General features: G+C 40.1%; 1 protein-coding gene and 1 long non-coding RNA gene across 3 annotated transcripts in view; one reads left to right on the forward strand and one right to left on the reverse strand.

The window, feature by feature from the left end:
* Positions 1-2,520, forward strand: part of LOC105837381 (discoidin domain-containing receptor 2) — a 97,957-nt gene extending 95,437 nt beyond the window's left edge. For both annotated transcript variants that reach the window (XM_036293733.1, XM_028191462.2), the window contains one exon: positions 240-2,520. In XM_036293733.1, the coding sequence (XP_036149626.1) occupies positions 240-407 (168 nt within the window). In that variant the 3' untranslated portion in view covers positions 408-2,520. The remainder of the gene's footprint in view (positions 1-239) is intronic.
* The window catches only part of LOC105839178, a 214,345-nt gene that overhangs the window by 78,979 nt on the left and 112,240 nt on the right, over positions 1-23,126 (reverse strand). The gene's annotated exons all lie outside the window — the stretch shown is intronic.

Genomic DNA, 23,126 nt, shown 5'->3' on the forward strand with positions numbered 1-23,126 from the left:
ACACTATATATGTGATATTAAACCTCTGAACTTAAATCTCTGGTGAAAATAGAAATGACATTAGCTGTCGTTGACAATTAATCTTTATAAGAATTATTAAAAAAATTAATAAATTATAATGAAAGGTATAAATATGTGCTCTTTTCCTTGCTACTTTTGTAGCGAGGAAGGCATTTTTCGTGAAACGTGTTTGCCGGACATACGAAGGCATCGTTACATATGCTTTTCCGATGCATTAGGCGTGCTTGCAGAGCTTTTTTCCGCCGCCTCCGCCCCCGATGAGCGCACCACCTCTTCGAGGCTCCAACAACTTGACGTACTCGAATCCACCGAGTCCGGAACCAGTTTGCGAGCGTGAGCGCAGAAGTAGTAAGCGCCGCGAGCACTCCTTGCACAGATACGCATAAGGACTCCTCGCAGCCTGCAGGATATTCACGAAAGGCAAAAGGATCGAAGGTATGATGGATTCCTCGTTACTGCGAGCAACGAGATCGCGTGATCGAGTGAACCCTCCGGCACCGGTCCATCTTCCAAGAATTCTGTTCCACTTCACATTCCGACAAGTGCAATTAAATTAAAACTTTTACAGCATTACCGCTAAATTGGAAAGTCACACATTTAAATAATATTAGTCTTGCTTTATTATGTCCAGTGACGTTGGTAAAGGACACGCTTTCCATTGATCCAATTTCCATTTCCAGTTTCACCAGTTCTCGTTTTATCGCGCTTTTACCTAATAATTATTCATAAGCAACTGCTATTATCAACCTCGTGATCAAATTAAACTGTCGTCCCTTGTACGACGTGTCTCTGCTTTTTCCAAGGAAATATTTATAGAATTGAATTATTCACACGCGTATACGCGAGAGCCCCCTGAGTTTTGCAATGCTGTTCTACACGCTTTACGCGCGTTTTACAATATTTATACGCGTCGGAAGGAGGGAACGCGGGCGTGGAGCCAATGTAAAATAGCTCCGGTGCCGGTGAGGGCGATGCTGAGAGAACACGCGCGTTGTTAATCCCGAGGTAAAGGCCGGTGGCAAAAGTAACACGTTGTATATTTCGAAGTAAATGTTGTGAGCGACCGCGCGGCGAAAGGGGTCGTAATCCTGCTTGTTACAACGACGATATTTTTTTCCCCTACCCTCGAAGTTTATAGCGCATCGTGTGAGAGAGAGAGAGAGAGAGAAAGATATAAAAAGAAAACGACGCGATCGCGGCGCGGTCGCGCGTCAGTCGCGAGACAGACCCTCTTCTCGACGAGCACTGCCATCGACGAATTACGAATTTTCGTAGCATTATTGTACGTAGGCGGAATCTCGGGCGCGAGATCTCTCAAAGAGATTCGGGACCTACAGATTCCTACGGACAAGTATAATCTCGTAATCGTAAAGTTGTATTAAATTGGCATATCAGTTTCTCGTAATGGTTAAGGTGACCTCGTGGATGAAAACGACCTCTTCCCGAGATTCGCCCGCGAGATCCCCACTTTCGGTGGACTCCGTATAAAAATCGCAGTTGTATATCTTGAGCTTTTCAAATTATTTGGAGTCAAGTAGCAGCATCTGTGACTTCTAGCGTTTCATACATACATACATACATACATACACACAAAAACACACTGCCGAGTCTCCTCCGCACTCGCGAAGTGGAATTTCGCGAACGAGATGTTGAGCTCGTGACATTGCGAAACGCCACTTCCGCCGGTGTCAATCTCTCCGAATGGCACAGGCAAACGATGTGTGACCGTTACGAAGGGGGAAACGCACACGTGCAGACGCGCGCGGACGAATTTCCAAGGAAGAGTCGCGTTAATGATTTGGTCTGTTCGGCGCGCATGTGCAACTAGATCGAGCTCGCTATCGATCCAGGAGGAACGCGCGGCGCGGCCAGGGGGGAAGGAAAAAAAAAAGAAACGACCGGGGCGGATGAGATATTTATCCGATGGCGCGATCGTTACGTTGGGTCGAAGAGATAATTAATTACCGGCTTGATGGAATAAGCGGGCGTTTCAATTATTCGCACGCACGAACGTACGTCAGGCGACGCGACGCGACGCGACGCTTGACATCGGGGAAGAGGAAAAAAGCCGCGACGAGATCGGCGTAACGATATTTAAAAGAGCGAAAACGATAGCGAGCTCCGATCCCGCCTCACACAAGACTGACGTCATATAAATAATTCAGTAACCCGACTTGCGCCGATGCACGCGCACGTCGAATTATTTATTGCTCCGTGACGAATCTTTTATTTATATATACATATATATATACATATGTGAGAAAAAATAAAAAATATATATAGATATATAAATATATATATATATATAAAAAAGGTAATACGTATGACGACGAATTTTAAGCGTATAATAGATTGTATAAGCCCAACTTTATTTCTCTATCTCTACCGACATCGCCTTCATGCAACGAGGAGAATCGAGAATTACCAGCGTTAAGGAACCGACAATACAGGGATGAGACAACAATAATAACTACATGTGTGTACGTAATTGAACAAAAAGAAAAGAAAAAAAGCGTATAGAAAAAGATTCGAGATATCGGGTGCGCAAGGATGAGAGAGGAGACCCTCGACCACATTGTGATATATATAATGAAAAAGAGCCCGGCTCTCGCGAGTAACATATATATATATATATATAATATATATATATAATATATAATATATATTATATATATATAGGCACGTTATATGCTTAAGCGTGCCTTGCGCGGTGGAGCTCTCCCTTGAATTTCGCCCTGAAAGAGCAGCCGTAAAGTGCAACGACGCTCTTTCTCCCTCCTAGGTCGACGGCGATGGCTACGTGCACCTGTGTGCGCGCGCGGCGCGAAATTTATTACCGGTTTAAATATCTGACGTGGAACGTGGCATGAAATTTAAGGCTCGTTCGGCGCTTTTACCGCGAGCCGTTCAAATAGCGTTTCCCTCCCCCTCCCCCCCCTCCCCGTACGATTATTTGGTCGTCCATTGACCGCCGCGCGCACTTTCCTCGATTACCGATCGTAATCTATTAAGCTCAATTTTTCTCTCATTTTCTCTCATCGAGAGACCGCGGTCTCCACCACCGGAACAGCACTCGCTCCGCGCCGATACTAATTGACATTCCGCTATTTTTATCCGAAATGAACGAATGTGATGTTCGCGTATCGGTTTTTCGATTAGGCGTGAGACAGTTTGGCTCGTCGAGGAGAAATTTAATCGAGCGTTCCCCCGCGCAGGTCGCGCCCTTCCGCGACAAGAGCGGCGCGCGTGTAGTGTCTACAACGATTGGAAACATTGCTATGTATATTTAGTGTTTAATCGATATCGTCGCCACGTAGGATGTTAGAGGAATTTAAAGAGAAAACTAACAGTGACAGCTTCGAACGCTTCTCTCGAGTGTAAATATTAACCGTTAGGGACCTCGTACCATGTACACACACACAGACAGACACACACACACACATATTCACACACACACACACACACACACGCAACAAACACACACAGACACACACACTTTCTTCAAGCGCCTTAAGTTGGGGGGGCACCAAGCAAATAATTTTGTCGCAATAATAATCGTCGTCTTTTAGGGGCGGGAGATATCACGTACAAGCGGTTATCGTTATCGTAATAGGGGCGGCGGCGGACCGACCGGCTTCTAAAACGACCGCGTCCACGCCTTTAAGGTCCACGGCAGCCTCCGATCTTCGATCTCCCCCGGTTTTAAGGCCGAGATCGGCGCGATCGACGTGCTCGCCGAGAGTTTCCCTCTCCACGTCGACGGCACTCGATAATTTTCTCGCTCAGCGGCTCGCCGTGATCGATTTGCCGAGGCCGTGCCGTCGTTACCACGGCACGGAAAATTCGCGTACCTTGAACCCTCTCTCGTACTTCCACAAGCCACTGACAGTCCGCTCCTGGCAATAATCGTCAATTTGTCTCAAGCGAACGCGAACGTGCGTCACCGGCGAGCTAGAGATCGGTGTAATCGGTGAAAGCGAGAGAAAGAAAGTTTGTATTAAAAAAAAAGGGAGGGGGGGGAAGTTGCGCGAGTTAAGGGAGAGAGATTCTTTTCCCGACGAAGGAAAACGACAGAGGTGACGAAGGAAGACACTTTCGTATCTGCTCACTTGGCGCGCACTTCGCGCAGGGTATCTCATGTCACTTTTATACTTGTATGAAACCGCATAAGCTGCCGACAGGATGCCACAGTTAATATCCCTCTATCACGACGCGCGTGATCGTTCGCCAGAATCGTCCGTAAATTTCTCGCCATTCTCTCGTAACTTTCCGTTCAACAATTTTGTACTTTTATACGGCGTTTTTACATTCGTTTTAATATTGCACACGCTCATCGAAACTTATCGCTTTTCCTCAACTCTCTGTACGAGACCTTTTTCGCCACCCTCTCTGCACACGATGGATCGTTCGTTTTATTTTTCATTGCACATTTACAAGTTAAAAAAGAATCCTTCAGCGAAATTCTTACATATACCTCAACATCTCCAGAGAATTTGTATATGATTGTTTATGAAAGAATTATAAAATGAAATTGTCGAATCACATGTGTGCAGGAAGAGTTGAACAAATCGTTCTAAGCGAAAAAGAAGTTTCCGCTCTATAGTCTACTGCTCTCTAATATAAAGCAACCAAGAACAAGTGAGAATGCCGACTGCTAAAGACAATGCGTGCGGATTATCCGGGGCTCTCGTGTACCCACCAACGTACAAAGAGCCCTCGAGGACGTAAATAATGGCGTCTGGTCTGCCGACCGGCCGATCCGTTAGAACTAGTTCGAGCAGAACCGGATGCCATTATGTACCTCCTAGGAGTCAAATTGGACATGGTCATAACTCCGAGTTATTCCCGTCGGTAACGAGAAACGTTAATATTCTCGGGGCGTAAAGGGGAGATACGTTCTCGCGCGCGCGCGCGCGCGCGCGCACGTTACGCAACGAATTCTTATCGCCGCTCTCGTGGAGTATCGTAACGGAGGTAGTAGGTAGCATCGTCTTGGCACCGGCGTACGGGTTCCTTGCCCCCCGGTATACGTAATCGTACGCCAGTCGTAAGTCGAGGGGCGATACAACGATAGCGGGCACGGCCCCGCCGATATAATCGAGATACGACACGACGATCGGTTCTGCATCGGTACGTACAATGTGCACGGGAACACGGCGCGACCGGGGGAAAAGTCTCCAGCATAAATCACGCATGCAGCCCTTTTTCTATCTGACATGAGAAATGCGGGAAGAAGCTCCGACGACGCGGGGTCCGACGAGGGGGACGCGGCGGCGAACGGAAGCGGAGGAGGGGAGGGAAACTGGCCCATCTTTTATACGACGACACGTAAGTGCGTGCGCCTACACGCGACTCTACGGGGTAGAGGATGAAAAAAAAGGAAGTAGACCAACCTGAAAGGTCGTTTGATCGATCGGCCTTCGGTGCTGCGTTACGCTCGCGCGTACGCGCTCGCAATTAATACCGTTTACGAATCGCGCGTCGGGAGATACCGCACCAAAATGTATTTACGTGATTCTCCTTAATTAACGGACGGAAAATTTCGTGAAATGAATTGACGTAATAATTTCTCCCCTTTCTGTTCGTGCTGAAAGTGCTTTTAATAAGATCACCGGCGCGCTATTTGTTGCCCTCACGCGATTCTCACAAAGATACATACCTAATTCCCGTATGTCGTATCACGACGCCTGCACGACGATGCATTTCGACCGCGTATGACTTTTATACGAGAGACTCGTCGAGAGCGGACATCTTGTACATAAAAAAGATCGATCGCGAAATATCTCGCGTCTAGCTGTACCGTACCGTTATTGTAGAAAGTCGAAGAAAGCGCGGTGAGCAGATACGACGACGACGACGACAACGACAACGATGATGGTTTATCAATAGATTTAGCACAAGCGATAATGGGAAACTTTCCGCCACCCCGAAGGTATTATAAGCGCGCCGCATAATCTCTCGATGTATATAGCGAACTGTAATTTATACGTACATATGTGTAAACGTTATTATAAATACGCCCGTCGACGCGCGGGAGAGCGACCATTTGTATATATCTGTATTATATAGCGTAAACGAGACAGGGCGGTACCATTGTGAGTGTAATTATATTGATTAATAGCATAACGCGAGTACCGGATGCATATTTGATATTTGTGTGCCTGTATCCTTTTGTATGCTATCGAGATAGATAAAAAAAAAAAACAAAATTATACATATTATATTGTACTAATTGCAACGTAGGCGACTACGAGTTGTGTAACGTAAACGCATACAGTACACGAACAACAAGAATACATACACGCATGCGTACACAAAGTCATACACACAGATACGCGTCGGGCTCTGACAGTCCGACGAACGGAATAAAACTTTTAGCGAAGCAAACATGACCTTTCACGAGACTTTTTTTTGCAACCTTGGAAAAATCATCTTTATCCCTACGAGATTTATAAGTTAAAGTAGAACGTAGTTTCCATAATCCAATGTGACATCTGAAAAAATGCTGTATATCATATGTTAGCCTCAATTATAAGAATAATTGTGTTAACCCATTTCAACAATTAAGAATTTTCAGATTTTGCAGCCGATATTTGTCGAAAGCCAATTATCTAGGTAATTGTAGAATAATCCAATGACTAGTATGCTTAATTGAAAATCTCTAGAGATTCCATAAATTCTCTTTAATTTTAATAAATGAATATACATCGAGCAGAGGTACAAGTTATTGGATACTAAAAACCAACTGGGATCCTAAATCTGTTTATTAGTTATTCTGTGTGATTTATATTTCTAACTAGCGTTTCAAAAATTCAGATTAATACCGACGTACTTCACCTAAATGTCGATTATACATTAACATGTTTTTAATTCTATAAACAAATAATAGATTTTTTATTTAATATTATAATATAGTTATGCAATGACTTGTGTGAAAGGTAAGTACTTTTACAATTATTATTTAAAATTTTTTATAAAAATATTATAATAAATATATACTTATATAAATTTTTGTAGCTTGGTTTTAATTTTATCTCATGCTATAATTACCAATAGTTCGTGTGAATTTTGTTTGTTCTTTCTTAGGATGTTTTATTTAAATTAGTACATTCTTATATTTTAACTTCAATATTCACAATAGTAATTTATTCTGAAACTGAATTAATTTTTAAAGACTATTGTTGTCTTAGTAACGAGTATACATACACGCGTGTATATACACGATAAAAATTTTTATTTTAGAGCTTTTACAAACTACCTAACGTACCCGTGCACAGGTCACGTCATGCTGGGCTTTCACAGTGTCTGTCGTCCTTTCATCGTACTAATTTGGCACCGTCAACGACGTCATTTGTCATTCTAATGGCCAGAACGACGACCGCGTTTTTAATGACTCGAGGGTGAGAGCGGCACTCCGTGCGTTCCCTTCCATTTTACCCCCCTCCTCCGGTCTCTTTTTTTCGCAAGTTCCTCTTTAATTTGCCCTCGACACGCTGCTTTACGCTCCACTCTCTCTCTCTCTCTCTCTCTCTCTCTCTCTTTCCCTCTCCTTCTCACTTTCTCTCATCTTCACCCTTCCTTATCCGTACAACCATTTTCTTTCGAGAAAACGTAATGTAAAGCCGAGAAAGAACCTCATACCTCTTCCCCCTCCTTATTCTTTCTCTTTGTGCATATACTCTTTTTTTTTTAGTTCGTATTTTATGTAGCCAGTCATATTTTAAAGCAAAAATACATAAAAGTATCATTTTGCCGATATATTTCTTCGTCTATAATACTATTTTATTATAGATTGCAATCATTATAATTTTATCTTATTCTTCTTGTTGATTCCTCTCTGAACAAATGTGTTTTGCGAATATCTTTTTTAAAAGTTAATACAAAAATATAGATTCTAAATTTATACTATTATTCTCTCGTAAAGAAAGAAAGAATTATGTAGATAAATACAAATCATAATACAATAATATAAATTATAATAAAACCATCACCACTGCACTTATAAAGGTAAGTATAAGTATTTTCAAAATATTAGCATATGTTTTTTAATCACACATTTCATACAATTTATGCGCTTTCGCTGTTCACTGTATTATTTTTTGTTACGCCATAAACATATGCTTTCTCTTTTATTCTCCAAAGTAACATGGCGATGTTTCAAGAAACTCAATCTATATTAAAATATATGAACTAATGATTAGGAAACGATTTAGGGGATGAATAAGTCACGATCGAGTATCCCTGTCTGAGCAAAGAAGAAATGTAAGGAGTGTCCACTAATGTGCTTTCTCTAGATGCCCTTGTGATCACCGATTATTATTTCTCATCCATCAAAGTGTTACCGCGTAAGTGTTACGACGGCAAATACGTCGTCTCGCCCCCGAAAATACTGCTGCATCACACTCGAAATTACGGTCGAATCCTACGCAAGAGAGGGGTGGCACGCACGGTGGAGTTCCTTTGTGCCGTGTCGTGTTCCGCGCTGCCGCCGCGGTTATCGCCCGCCCTAATTTGGGACTCGATTAGGTGTTCACCTACCACTTACGAAGGCGGGGTACAGGCACCTTTGCGCGCAGGGACGCGCATACATTACACGTTTGTTCGAAAAAAAGAAATGAACATCGGTACGAAGTATCATATTGATGTCTTGCAACAAAAATTTGCAGGATAGAGACGGTCTGTAGAAACCGTCTTTATCACTCCAAACATAATTTTATTATCGAATTAACCCTAGGATGCCAGTCGTAGGTTTGAAAAACCTTATGAAACACATTTCATTAAATCATAGGAACTTTCTTTTTAAACAATTATCTTATACAATATAAGTAATAAAATTCAACTTTCTATTCTATAATGTTCGAATTAATAACAGTTATTATATATTAGAATTGCATTTCAAAATATCTCACAGAATTTTACAGACCCTGACTAAAAAAAAAAAAATTTGGTATCCCAGGGTTAAATCATAGCAATCGTGCTCGCGAGTAGTTGAGAATTTCGCATTTCCACCGGCGGCGCGACAATTTAGTATTTTCACTGTGTCTCGCAAGCAAGAATCGTATCAAACGCGCCTCGCCACATGTCTCTCTCTCTCTCTCTCTCAACGCCGTGGTAATTGTTTGTGATCACGCGTCGCGATTAAGAGAGAAATTTCGGCGGCGGGCTCGGCGGGCAACCGTGAACGGTATATTCTGGCGGTTGTCGCCGCGCGTGATAAACCGAGAGGGGCTTGTTGTAGCCGCGGGCTAGCAGGCAGTCACGTCGAAGTAAATCCATCCCTGACGTCGGCCACGGCGGAACTTTGCCGACCGGATGCCGAGCGTGGGGTTCAACAATCGCGTGCTCCTGGAATTCTGTGCGTGTGGGCGCGCGAGGAGGGGAGGACTGCGTACATGGAACTACGAAATCACGGGGTTCGACGCATAATGTACGACGTGAGCACAATTTGTGCCACGGTACCTGAAATTCGCCTAGGACTCTGAATTATGAGGTGGGATCAGCTTTACTACGCAACCACTCCGCTCCGAGGTCAATTTCGTACACCACATTTTATCGATCGTTCCGCCGCCGGCGCGCCGCGCCGGGGTCAGAACGATTAGAATTAGAACAGACCGAGGCTGCTTCGCGAGCAATTAAACGGATAAACGACCAAGTGCTTACAACGCGAGCCTATAAAAAAACGGGGGAAGTATCAATTACGCCTCGTAACATGAAAGGGTAGAGAATTAAGGGGGCTTAGCCTCGCATCGTGTGAGGCTTTAAAGACATTAATCGCAAACTCTGAGCCGCACGATCCCTTAATCTGCCGCCATTACGCTTTATCTGAGTATTAAAATCCAGATCGCATAAAATTTGTGGGAATAAATCTTGCTCTATCCTATATAATATAACAATTATGCAGACACTATCGTAAAGTTTATTTCGCAATATCAGAGAAGAGAGTCACAAATTACAAATGTCATAAATTTATACAAATACAATCTTTCCTCTTTATCATATTACAAACAAGTGTTGTTACACCGTACAAAGAAAAACATGCTGCGTAAAACATGCTTTAAAGCATGTCTCCACTTTTAACACACAAAATTGGGTATGTTTAAATTGAGAAGCGTGTTAAAAGAAGATTTGTTTTCTATGATAGAAGTATATGCTTTAATGACACATTATTTCAAAGATGTGTCTATTTAACATGCCAATTTTGTGTGTTAAAAGTGGAGACATAACATGCTTTAAAGCATGTTTCACACGCATTGCTTTTTACAGCTTAGTTACAGTCCAGCCTGCATTTTTTCAACGAATACCTATTTTGGCACGCTATTACTTATTCGCTACATATTAGTACATCAGAATTAGCGAAAATGCAAGATGAAAAGTAGCGTCATTGGCGAAAGTATTTACGAGAAAACATTGGTATGTCCGCGTTTAAGCAGGTGCGCGACGCTGGGCCCTTCCCCAGAGACTCTGTGTCGGCTCGTTGAGAAAAATGAACGACAATTCGAAGCAGACGGTGCCCGAGCGGAGGCGCCAGCAATACTTTACGCGGCGTGTCGGTGTCAAGAGGTATCGGATGTCAAATGGGCGAGTCCGAAGACAAATATTCTCACCGCCGCCGCGCCGGGGCAGGATGCGTCGGAGTCGCCCATCGCTGTCGCCCTCAACGGATCGTTAATGCCCCGTGTTCGCGCGAGGCGTTACTCCCGCCCGCCCCGCGTCTCCTTATTTTTTGTCCGCTTCGCAAAATTGCCCAGAAGAAAGTCACCGCGGGCCACGTAAGCCCCGCGATATTCCACCGACCGGGGTATATATCGCGTACGCGCGGCACGTTTTCAAAGCCGCCAAATTGCCCGACAAATTCATAATAGCTTTTATAATTGGGAAGACAGCGCGCAGCCGCCCGCAGACGATTTATTCTCGGGGTGGATGTTGAACCCGCAAGCGCGTTGATCTCCCGCACGTCTTATTCGACGAAGCCTGAATAAAGTGGGGAAGAACAGAGAACGGCTGAAACACGCGCAACGAGAGAGTTTCATATTGCGTTATTATCAAACCACATTTGCAAATCGCATTTCAGAATTAATAGAAGGATTAAATACCGTATAAAACTTGTAACGTAAATCATTTTTCACAGTATACATGAAAGATCTGCATAAAGGACTAATTTACTACGTATGTAGAAATTTTTTGTAAAACTAAATTAACTCGTACTAATGGCGGAAAGATAAAAATTTTTTTTCAAATAAGAAAAATTTATAATGTACATCTATGGCATAACAATTATTACAGAACGTTATGAATCTATAACGAGTATCCTAGCTGCGCACAAGGAGACTCGTAATAAAGCCAAACTTTCAATTCGTCTCGGAGATGCCAGTGAAGTGTATATGACGCGAATGCACTCTCACAGACGTAAACCGCGAGTGGATGTGGCACAAACAAGAGAGCGCCGCGACATCCCTTCGTCGTTTCCGCCTGATCTTCGATGTCCCCGATCTTCCTGGCGATGACATCTAGGGCTCAGCCAACGGAGGAGATCCGAGATGAAATCGAACCGACGGGCTAATCCCTCTCCAAGCTACTGCTCCACGAGTGCTGTGCCGGGACGGGCTTGTACTCGAAATGACGGCGCGACGTCGCGATCGAATTGGCCAACTGAACTACGCTCGGGCAGACAAGAGCCGGCGATCCTTTTAATCGCCTATCGCACATGACGGCCCGCGTGGGACCGTCCGCGCGCTCTTCAGCGACCCGGCGACCGGATGGCCGAAGTGACCGTCGTACAAATGCGCAATCGTGTTTCACCGATGCACTTTTACGCAATCGACTGTGAGCATTCAATTGCGAGCACTTTGCTCGATCATGTGATTGATCAATTTGGACCCCCGCGTTGATAATGAACGTTCACTTTATTATGCGTATACTTGAAGGTCCTCGTCTCTTCGTTGTTTCTCCAACGTATTCGTGCACATCCGGTTCATTACGTAAAGACCGCTTGGAATTTTTAGACGGCTCTCCCTTGAAACTTCGGTCAAGGAGAAAAAGAAGGCCAGACGATAATCGAGAAATATTTCAGAGGCGGTACGACAAGTGCAATACCTATATCATTCGACTTTATTACATACGTCGTACGTAAATGAAATGGTATTCAGCATCAAGTTAAATTATTGTTGCTTCGTTGTCGCGAAGTTTTATTAATAGGGACAATTATCCAAGCGCAACTGTATTACAGAGAGAAACATTTATACAGTGACCGCAGCAACGACCATGCTGCATCTGTCTGCGGATACTTTGTTGCGTATGCTCGACTATGTAATTGATCAATTGCGTTTCTGCCGCAATAATGAGCAGCTATTTGATTATCCGCTCTCGATAGTATTACACCCTTCCTTTCAACAGTTTATTGTCAATATAACAATTGGATATCCCGTTAATTCTGTAACCAATATTTATTTTGCCATCATTAATTGCTAATATTGCCTCATGATATAATATTATTATAGAAGAAAATACAATTGCACTTTTTAATACGAAAAAATAGTTTTAGAAATATTTTTTAATTAAAAAATCTCGACACTGCGCGCAATTATTTTAAATGTAAATGGATAGTCTTAATTTACACGACCACACACGAATTTTTCATCAACGGCACATACGCCTGTAATTTAATAAAATATTTTTGAAATGTGATAAAATCTCTGCACATATTAGTTTGACATATCGTCCGGAAATACAAAATAATTAAAAACGGAGCAGAGTCAAAACAAATGTTAAAAAAATAAAGTGGTTAAAAAAAATATGTCTACGCTCTTCGGATATATTGGACTGATAGCAGAATTTTACAAGCTTTACACATTTTTGATTCAATTTATAAAAAGTTATTTACATGTATGTGCGTGTGTGTGTGTATAACTTGTAAAAGTTATTATTATGCAGCATTTATTTATTTCAATCATTTTCATTTATTGTTTGCAAGAACAAATAAAGTCATATTAATTCTACAATAGATTGCACTAGCGACTTAAAACGCAAAATGGTGATTTTATTTAAACTTTTCGTCCAACGTAGAAGCCGCAAAAAGCGCGTGAGTTTTCTATATAAAAAGAAAAGCGAGAAAATATTTTTAATTTCGTCGCAAGAACATTTCGACTATTTCATCGCAAACCAGATCGAGGTATTTCTCAAACTAAAAATAAAGAGAAACGTGGGTCGTGTTTTACGATTGTTTACCGCGAAAGGGATACCTCTCTGGATCTTATGAATTCTTTAGATGCCAATGGAGGAGGGATGGAAGCAATCTAGCGGCGAAGGGCGAGAAGGGAAACAGCGCGAAGTTTATCTCGGTTTATCCGAGGCTGTCGTTTGTAAAATTCAACGTTGCCGTAGGTACCGAATTCAACTCTGTGTTTCGGATAATTCGAGAAGTCGCGTCACGTAGCATCGGTGTAAACTAACGAAGATATACGAAGGCGTGTCGCCGTGCACGAAATAAGTCAGAAAATATAACTCTTAGAAAATGGTTTAGAAAAATCGTCGTTTAGAAAAATGGGCCAATAGGGACGTTTTTTTTTTTATTAATATTTATTTCCTTCCTTTACTCTCGACGTTTTTATATAAAACTCCAAATTTAATAAAAAATTTACTTTCTGTTAGATTTAATATAGAACTAGTGTATAAAATTCAAGAGCTTTTGTCAGGAGCGTATATACTTTAATTTATTCTGAGAATATAGCGTTGATAAGCTTCATTATCATATTTCGTAGAACACAATGCGCAACAGTCATCCTTACGGCGGCCAAAAGAACGCTAGGTATCATGTCAGTATTCCGACGTATGTCCGTCACGTAAAGCAAGGTTACGACGAAAATTTCGCGTGGAATTTTCTGCGAAGCGCGTCTGCCTGTTGGCTGTCGGTGCTTTTGATATCGTCAGCGTCGAGACTTGCCAAAGTTCCTTTCGCGCAGGCCGGATACGTCGTTATGTACGCGGACACGTAGCGGGAAATCGCGTAGACGCCGGAGGGGGCACGCGCAGCATCCGGTGCCCAGGGTGCATACGTGTAGGCGTGCGCACGCGCGCGTCTGAGTATACGCAAAACAATGCAGACAGCCATCGCCATATATTATTCATCGAACAAAGGGCGAAAGCTGGAACGGCGGGTAAGGCGCGAAGGAAATAAGTTGTCACCTCCAGCTGCCGGTGCACCGGACTTTGTCATGCGACAGGCCGCGATACGGGTTCCTCACTCTTGAGCGAACGCATCACTGTCACCAAGACGTATCGCGAAATGTCTTTTTGCAGATCGATGAAAACTTCTCCTCATGCGATGCATGCGAAATGCAGGGAAGAGGACAGCTGGGTCTCTTCGCGCGACCTCATACTTTGTTAAAAGTTACCGCTCTTAAATCGCATCGACATAACAAATGCCGAGGAATATGAATATTGCATGCGGCACGGAGTGTCATGTAAGCTTATGAAACAACAAACAATGTGTAGAGGAAAGTCGTCAATATCGACATAGATTTTTTAAAGCGACCTTTTATTTCTTGGAACTTAAGCATTGCGCTACATCAGTTTCGAAAACGTAATGTGCTTTCCAGCAAGGCATAGTGTGACACAGTGTCCATTAGTGTGAGAAAGAACATATCAGTGAGTCTCACTCACACTAGTGGACACTGTGTTACACTGTGTCTTGCTGGAAAGCACACATAATCTAGTTAGATGATTAAGAAAGTAAAAAATTTAGAGTTTGTATATTTATATGGTTTTTTCTATACAAAATCTACTAAAAACAAATTCTTTATAAGCAAGAATAAAATTTATAAATGCAACTTTTTTGTGACTAGAACACTACAGGCGCGCGCTGCGCGCGCGTTATTTCACTTTTTACTTTTTAAAAATAATAATAATTGCAATTTACTTTTCACTATCTTTCGCTTACATTAATCAATCCTACGTATTCTGCAATTTTGAATTAAAAAATGGAAAGTTTAATTATACATACATATACACGCGTACATACATGCATACATACATACATACACACATGCCTGCCTGCTTGCATGCATACATGCCTACTTGCCTATCTGCGTACAAATATACTTGCCTACATGCATATATGTTTAACTGCCTACTTTTGTACCTAACACTGTCTAAATGTTAAATTTTTGTGTTAACTCATTATATATTATTTATATTCCTTTTTAACACATTTGCTTTATGTTAAATTGACACAAAATTTTTTAGAGTGTGTAATGTACTCACAATATTAGATCATTTTATAGATGCGTAACGTCAAAACTGTTTTATTTCTATTCTTCTCATTATTTTTATATATTGATTTAATGTAGTTCCTTGCAAAAGGTATTTATATAAATTAAAAGAAAATTAATAAGAAAAAATGTAGCGTTACTATATTGGCATTGGGATTTATTTTGTCAGACGCTTATCTTATGAAAAATTAGCAACTCTAGCAACACAAAATGAGCGAAGCGAGAGAATCAATCAGCATCACAGAAAAGAAGCTTTATTATACATCTTTTTTACAAGTAAATAAAAATTAAAGTTGTATGTCAGTATTAGCGATCTTCCTCTACACTGTTTCTCTCGGCACCGCAATATTCTTGTAAGTCTGTAGGACATATGCGAATTAACCAAACGAAATCCGAGGAAAACAAGATAATTATGATACCGTTTCTTTCGAGACCAGACGACGACGGAGACTTTCCGCATTATGCTCGCCTCGCCGAAGATAAAGACAAAGAGTATAACCAGTTAAGGAGGGCTGCTAGGCTTCACGGGCCATCGAACTTTATGGGAAGACGCGAATGAATCGTGGGAATATCTAAATGCGGTGGATTTAGCGCCCGGGGAGCTATTTCCCGTGGGCAAATAGATAGATGGCAAACATCGACGGTTCTAAAGCGAATTATGACTCTTGTTTGTACCCAATAAAAATTTTAAGATGCTCTCGGATTGCGGCGCTTCGTACAACCGAACATCACTTTAACGACGTCTTCGACTAATGCGTATTTCAATGTCGTTATTTTAACTATTCGCCCTAAGATGGTTGTTTAAGAACAATCCTCATTATGCTGCATCGTTACAGCGCGTTCCATTACTCGCTATCAAGTTTCAATATTATTGCTCACCGTATACTCTGTTAAAGCCGATCGAATTTCACAAGCGAAGCAATTATCATCGCTTATAATCGTTGCGAACTTACCGTCGACCCTATTACTTTTAACGGTTAAAGTTACAAACGGCTTGCCGGCGATATCGTCGGGCCGACGCGAATGAAATTGTTAATTAATAATCTAATAAAATGATGAAGTGCGTGCGGAGGGCGCGGGCGCTTAGCACCGACGCAGCTGCCGCTGCAGCGATCGGCGGAGGGATGCCGTTAAGCACTGACACAGTCGTCGTGAATTACTGCCGTTTGTAAGTAATAAAAGCTTTAAGGTCCTCGGAGCGTTACGACGGCGATCAAGAAGCACCTATACGTAGGTGCCATTTTAGAGCGAGCGACGCGGGAGAAGCGGCTTGAATTATGAATTCATGAATTATAAAATCGACGCGAGGATTATCGATCTTTGCCACGTCTCTCTGTTCGCGCCGGCGGCGACACCGGGCGCATCTCTCTCTCTCTCTCTCTCTCTCTCTTTGTTCCCCGACGCAGTGCGCTCACGCGCTCGTCTCGATTTCATGCAAAGCAGGATCGCCTCGCTAAGTGTTAATGGCTTTAGCCTATGATCTGGGAAGAAGCTGGGATCAGAGATAAGAAGAGACCCGGCCTCTCCTCCCTACGCGACCCGGCGGATTATGTACTGATTGGATCAGCTTTTAAAAAAACGTAACAGATCTGTTGTAAAGTGATATCGCGTACAACGCGTGAGTGTGCAAAATTTGATTTCTGGATCTCACGGGAGGCACGGTATACACATGCCTCATTTTTTATCGGCTTCCCCGCGCGATGTACGAGCCCCGTAATTTGATATAAATGACAAATGATATACGGCAGTATTCCCATCAAATTGATTAGCAATTTCTTATTGTGCCGGTCCAAACTAATGGCATCGAAGTAATATTGTCGGGACCCACGCAATTTCACTTACGCGACGCGAAAATTGTACGTGACGGATATATAATGCGGTTAGCATTTATTTGAACTTCAGCCGAAGGGTAGCCGCCCCTTCGGTCGGTCGACGTTAGCATGGAAAACGTAAACAGAATTGCGGGGGATAACGCTGCTTACTGAAAAGGATTTATTCGCTTCAAAATTCCTTCGCGCTTTTATTGATTTCCTGTCTTTGCATTTTGTATATAATAACTTTCGTATTATTATGTAACGCAGTTTTAATATTCTTTTACGAAATCGCCATTCGAGTAAAATACATTCCATTTAATAAGAGAGCGGTAAGCATCTTCGCTGGGTGCTATTCATTTAAGGTCACGTGCGACTAAATGTCTCTGGGTTAATAGCCTGGTTGTGAAGGAAATAAGCTGGCCCCATGCCCTGACATGCTTCCATGATATTAACCAGCCAATTTAATGGGGATACATATCAACTCTGCAAAACCATCAGGATCTACAACGTCAGGTGTTGTCGTAATATTATCATAATAATAAAGCTCAAACCACTGATGGAGATTGAAACTTGAACTCGGATGGCGACAGAAATTATATAAAATAATATTCTTGATTGAAGAAGATAAAAATATGATTATTATATAAATAATATTATATTTATTATATAAATAATATTTATATAATAAATATTATTATTATATAAAAAAAAAGAATTTTAAAACTTTTGCCTAAAAAAAAACTTAATTTTTATTAATCAGAAGTTGAAATTAATTTATTGCCGCCAGTAATTAAAACCAGGAATAAACAATTTTTTAGTCGACAAACTGGCAATTCTTTATTAAAGTTTTAACTCACAACAGTTTGTCGACTAAAAAATTGTTTATTCCTTAATTTTTACTATAATTAAGAAAGCCAATTCAATAACTACGTAACTTGGTAACATTGATTCATTATATAGTTTAGTACTAACAAAGCTATCGTTTAGTTGTAGCTTTATTTTTTACAGATCAATGGCGTTGCAAAGTTTCGTTTCTAGTTTACATTTAGAGATAATTAAAATTCGTTTGCAACTTTTCTCGGCATACCTTTTTGCCATTAATAAAATTAATTTTTACGCCTTAAGTTTGTTTCGTCTCTTTTGAATGTCCTATTCTTGATTTAATATAAGACAACGAATTTTAGAGGCTCCTTTCAAAGTGCAGCATCTTTTAATTTATTACTCTTTGTTCTTTGCGTTAGACACTCGAAGTCCCCCAAAAATCGAACTGTATCCCTCAAAAAATCATTTCTGCGGTTTCAACGTATCACACCTTTAAATAAATACCAAAGCATCTCCTCCCACCCAATACAAAGATCAGCAAGTCAGCGGGTGGTGTCGATCTCCGAAAGGGACTCGATAACTAACTCAGAAGGGTCTTTGCGGCTGGTGCCTATGCGGAAGGGCAGGCTAGACAAGTACAGGCGTCAGGAACGAGACGGGGCTGTAACTTTTCTACGAACAAGCGGCCGGGGCACCCCCGCGGCGACACTACGCATAATCTAATTTGTACTTCGGGAACTAAGCGCCACCACCCTCTATCTTTCTTTCCGCTCTCTCCCTCTCTCTCTCTCCCTCTCTCTCTTTCGCCGTCTTTCCCCTTTCATCTTCTTGTCTTCCTCTCTCTCTCTTTCTCTCTCTCTCCTTCCTTCAATACTTTGTACCTCTCTCACGAATACTTCGTTGTAGCACACCCTGTTGCCACCAACAGGAGTCTACGCCGGCATCTCAGACCAACGAGATACTTTCCACAACTAACAAACGAACAAATTGCCTGTGGTTGACGAAACAAAGCGCCCCATAGACTACCCCGAGGAACAGTGCGAGAGGGTTTGTCTTAGATTTCGAAACGCGCTGCTGGACGCACGTTACCCGCAGTGATTCTCGTCAGTATGTCGTAACGACGTCATTATTCGAATGGGTTTAAGGTGCCGGTAAAGACAAAGCTGTACAGTAAATATTCATGACCGTATAACAGATTGTGTATAACAGATTGAAGCAATTTAAACCAATGGATTTAACAAACAATAAGATATATACCTGCTACATGTAAATCACAATGCACTATCAGTAATGTCCAATTAAAACTTATTATTAGTGGAATATTATTAGTAGAATACTAAGTCATTAATTACATGAGAATATTGGAAACTGGAGTTATTATTTAGAAAAATATTAAATTATTTTATTTTTAATTCAACAATCCAAATTGGAATTTTAAAGAATTTAAAAATGTAGTTACGTCATCATGAATTACTACGTATGAAAACATCAATTTTGAATAATCTTTTAGTTATCGCTAAAATACAATCGCAATTAGTTGAAAATTCTACGGTACAGCTCTTGTAAAAGGAAACTCAATTTGATTTTCTTTTAATAGGATGATTAGCAATACGCTGCATTTAATTTATCGAATAGCGATAAAACTATGTTACGTGTCTCGTTCGAACGCAGTTTTCCTTTCCAACCATCCTGTATTTTATCCTATAATCCTCATCACTGGACTTTGCTCTCGGCTCTTTAATGTCGACCGTAGTCAAGCATTCACAGATCTTACGATCTACTCTAAAATTAAAACGCCGGAATGAATATGTATGAGTTGTTGCTCAAAGAGATGAGATTTAAATTGCGCTTTTGAGATACGTCGCCAATGATTTAATAACAGGTATCAACAAATTCCAGCATCGTGATGTTCTCACGCACATAATAAACATGTGCGTTAATATATCAGATATAGATAACATATATAAATAATAATCATATATAATTTTCGTATATTAATCATTTATTTCATTATATGGTATGATGCTGTAAATACAAATATAATTAAAAATAATCATCTGCATTAGCAAAAAATAAAACGTTTCAATTTTTAATGTATATATAATATTATAAAGCTAAATTAAGATTAAAACCTATCAGAAAAATGGCTAGAATAAACAGAATGATTTTCCTAGACCCCCTAGCATTTGGTTGGACCTACATCATTCATTCTCGAACCTGTCAGTACGTTTTAACGACGTCGTTATAATGTCGACGGGATTCTCTAGGCATCGAGAAAAATAAAGGTTGCTATAAAGATAAAGTAGTCATATGAATATACATAAATTGTCCTCATCAGATTGATATCTTATGATGTTCGGACTACTAAGAACAAAAGATTCATGTTGCAATAAGCTCTACTACATACTACCATGCTATTTCTAAATTTATGCTTATTTTCATCCTTATTCTTAAATCTTTTCCAAATAAAAAATGCCATTTATTAATAAATAATAAGTTAAAATTTAGCCAACGACATTTATTAAATAACACATTTTAGCGCAGAATAATATAACATTATATGAAATAAAATACTAATAGTATAATATAAAATTTACATTTTTTTAGTCATTTAGTCTGTATAATTTTGACAGAGAAAATTTTACACTGTTCTGACTAATAATTGAAACGAGATAGAATAACTCTTAATGGAGAATCAGTCTGAGATTATCCCACGTATCTTACGGGATAAAAAGAGACTTTAAAAATATCTGTCGCATAAACTTCCATATGTTTTACGTCGTACCGCGTATATTACCCATTGCACCGTGGAATTTGCATAATAGGTACGCGTTCGTCGACTTTATAATTTACAAGCCGATGATCAAACCGACGTGAGCGTAAAATGATATCTGCAACTAACGCGTGAGAAAAGAGGGGGGAGAGAAAAAAGCCTGTCCGAACAGGCGGAATGTAATAACGATGTGCGCTGTCGTGCCCGTTCATGCCGGCACACGTCTATCAGTCGTGTGCGAAACTGCAAGCGAACGTCTGCAAGCGTTATACGTGAATTTAACGGTTCGGCCTGTGCAGCACCCAATGTATAGGCAATGTAACGTTTTGATTAACGGGAATGGGATTCAGTGTGCGCGACGGTAACAGCTGGATTAAGGGCTAATAACAACGCGAGTGCACGAGAATCGCGATTTAAATGATTTTATTTTCGTCCCTGCGGTTTATGGCCTTTGGTTCGACCGTATACGATTGGTCGAGCAACCCGGACGCTGTGTTCGCGCTCTAAAAAAAAAACAAAACATATTAGCCATACTATAAAACAACACCTTCATCGTTAGTTTTCTCACGGCAAATCGACGATCGGAGAATTATAAAGTGTATACTGGAGATATAAAATATTTTATGTATCATTATAAATACTAGACCACAACATTGCGCGCGCTTCGCGCGCGCCACTTAGCATTTTTATATTGAACATTGCACTTTTTTTTCTTCTGTAATATTACTCTCACACACTTTATCATATTTAATGCCCTTCTCTATCTCACGCTCTTTCTCCCACTCTCTAAATTATTAATTATAATATTAATGATATTAATTATATTATTTTCATATTGTTCAATATTACTCTTACACTTTACTTTCTTATTTAATCCTCTTCTTTATCTCTCACGCTCTCCCACTCTCCTCCCTCCGCCCCTCTCTCACTCACTAAACACAAATTAGTGATTATATTATATTTTCATGTTTCTTAATATCACTCTTACATACTTTATCTCCATACTTAATCCCCTTTAAATAAATTAAAAATTATAATATATTATATGTAATGTTACCTGTTAATTTTCAATCAATTTTCAAAACTTTCACTTTCTGGCGAACTCTTTAGAAAATTATTGTACGCGTCCGGAACTATAGGAAAACTGTGTTAAAATAAATAGAATTCTCGATATTCGATTAGCATTTCCCGTCAACCCTCAAAATTCAAGTTTTCCGGAAAATATAATTGTTTAAAAAATGTTTTAATTAATTATATCACCTGAATTCTATAGCAAATTATTGTACGCGTCCGGAACTATGTGAGAATTACGTTAAAATAAATAGATCAGTCGATATTTGATTAGCATTACAAGTCTAGCTTTAAAAATTCAAGTTTTCCGGGCAAAATAATTGTTTAAAAAATGTTTTTATTAATTATAACACCGTAACTTTCCAAAAACTATTGTACGCGTCCAGAACTATATGAAAACTGCGTTAAAATAAATAGAACTGTTGATATTCGATTTGCATTTCACGTCTAGCCCTCAAAATTCAAGTTTTTCGGGCAAAATAATTGTTTAAAAGATGTTTTAATTAATTATATTACCAAAACTCTTTAAAAAATTATTGTACGCGTCTGAAACTATATGAGAACTGCGTTAAAATAAATAAAACTGTCGATATTCGATTAGCATTTCACGTCTAGTCCTCAAAAATCAAGTTTTCCGGGAAAAATAACTGTTTAAACAATGTTTTAATTAATTAAAACACCGTATCTTTTTAAAAAACTATTGTACGCGTCCAAAACTATATAAAAAATGCGTTTAAATAAATAGAACTGTTGATATTCGATTAGCATTTCACGTCTAGCTCTCAAAATTCAAGTTTTTCGGGTGAAATAATTGTTTAAAAAATGTTTTAATTAATTATATTACCGGAACTCTTTAGAAACTTATTGTACGCGTCCGGAACTATATGAGAATTGCGTTAAAATAAATAGAACTGTCGATATTTGAACAGCATCTCACCTTTAGCCCTCAAAAGTCAAGATTTTCGGGCAAAATAATTGTTTAAAAAATGTTCTAATTAATTATTTCACGTGAACTTTATAAAAACATATTGTACGCGTCCCAAAATATATGAGAATTACGTTAAAATAAATAGATCTGTCGATATTCGATTAGCACTTGTCGTGTAGCCTTAGAAATTCAAGTTTTTCGGTCAAAATAATTGTTTAAAAAATGTTTTAATTAATTATATTATCTGAACTTTATAGAAACATATTGTACGCGTCCCGAACTATATGAGAATTACGTTAAAATAAATAGATCTGTCGATATTCAAAAAGCACTTGACGTGTAGCCTTAGAAATTCAAGTTTTTCGGGCAAAATAATTGTTTAAAAAATGTTCTAATTAATTATATCACCTGAACTTTATAGAAACATATTG

This window comes from Monomorium pharaonis, chromosome 11 (assembly GCF_013373865.1).
Source record: "Monomorium pharaonis isolate MP-MQ-018 chromosome 11, ASM1337386v2, whole genome shotgun sequence".
NCBI classification, from domain to species: Eukaryota; Metazoa; Arthropoda; class Insecta; order Hymenoptera; family Formicidae; genus Monomorium; species Monomorium pharaonis.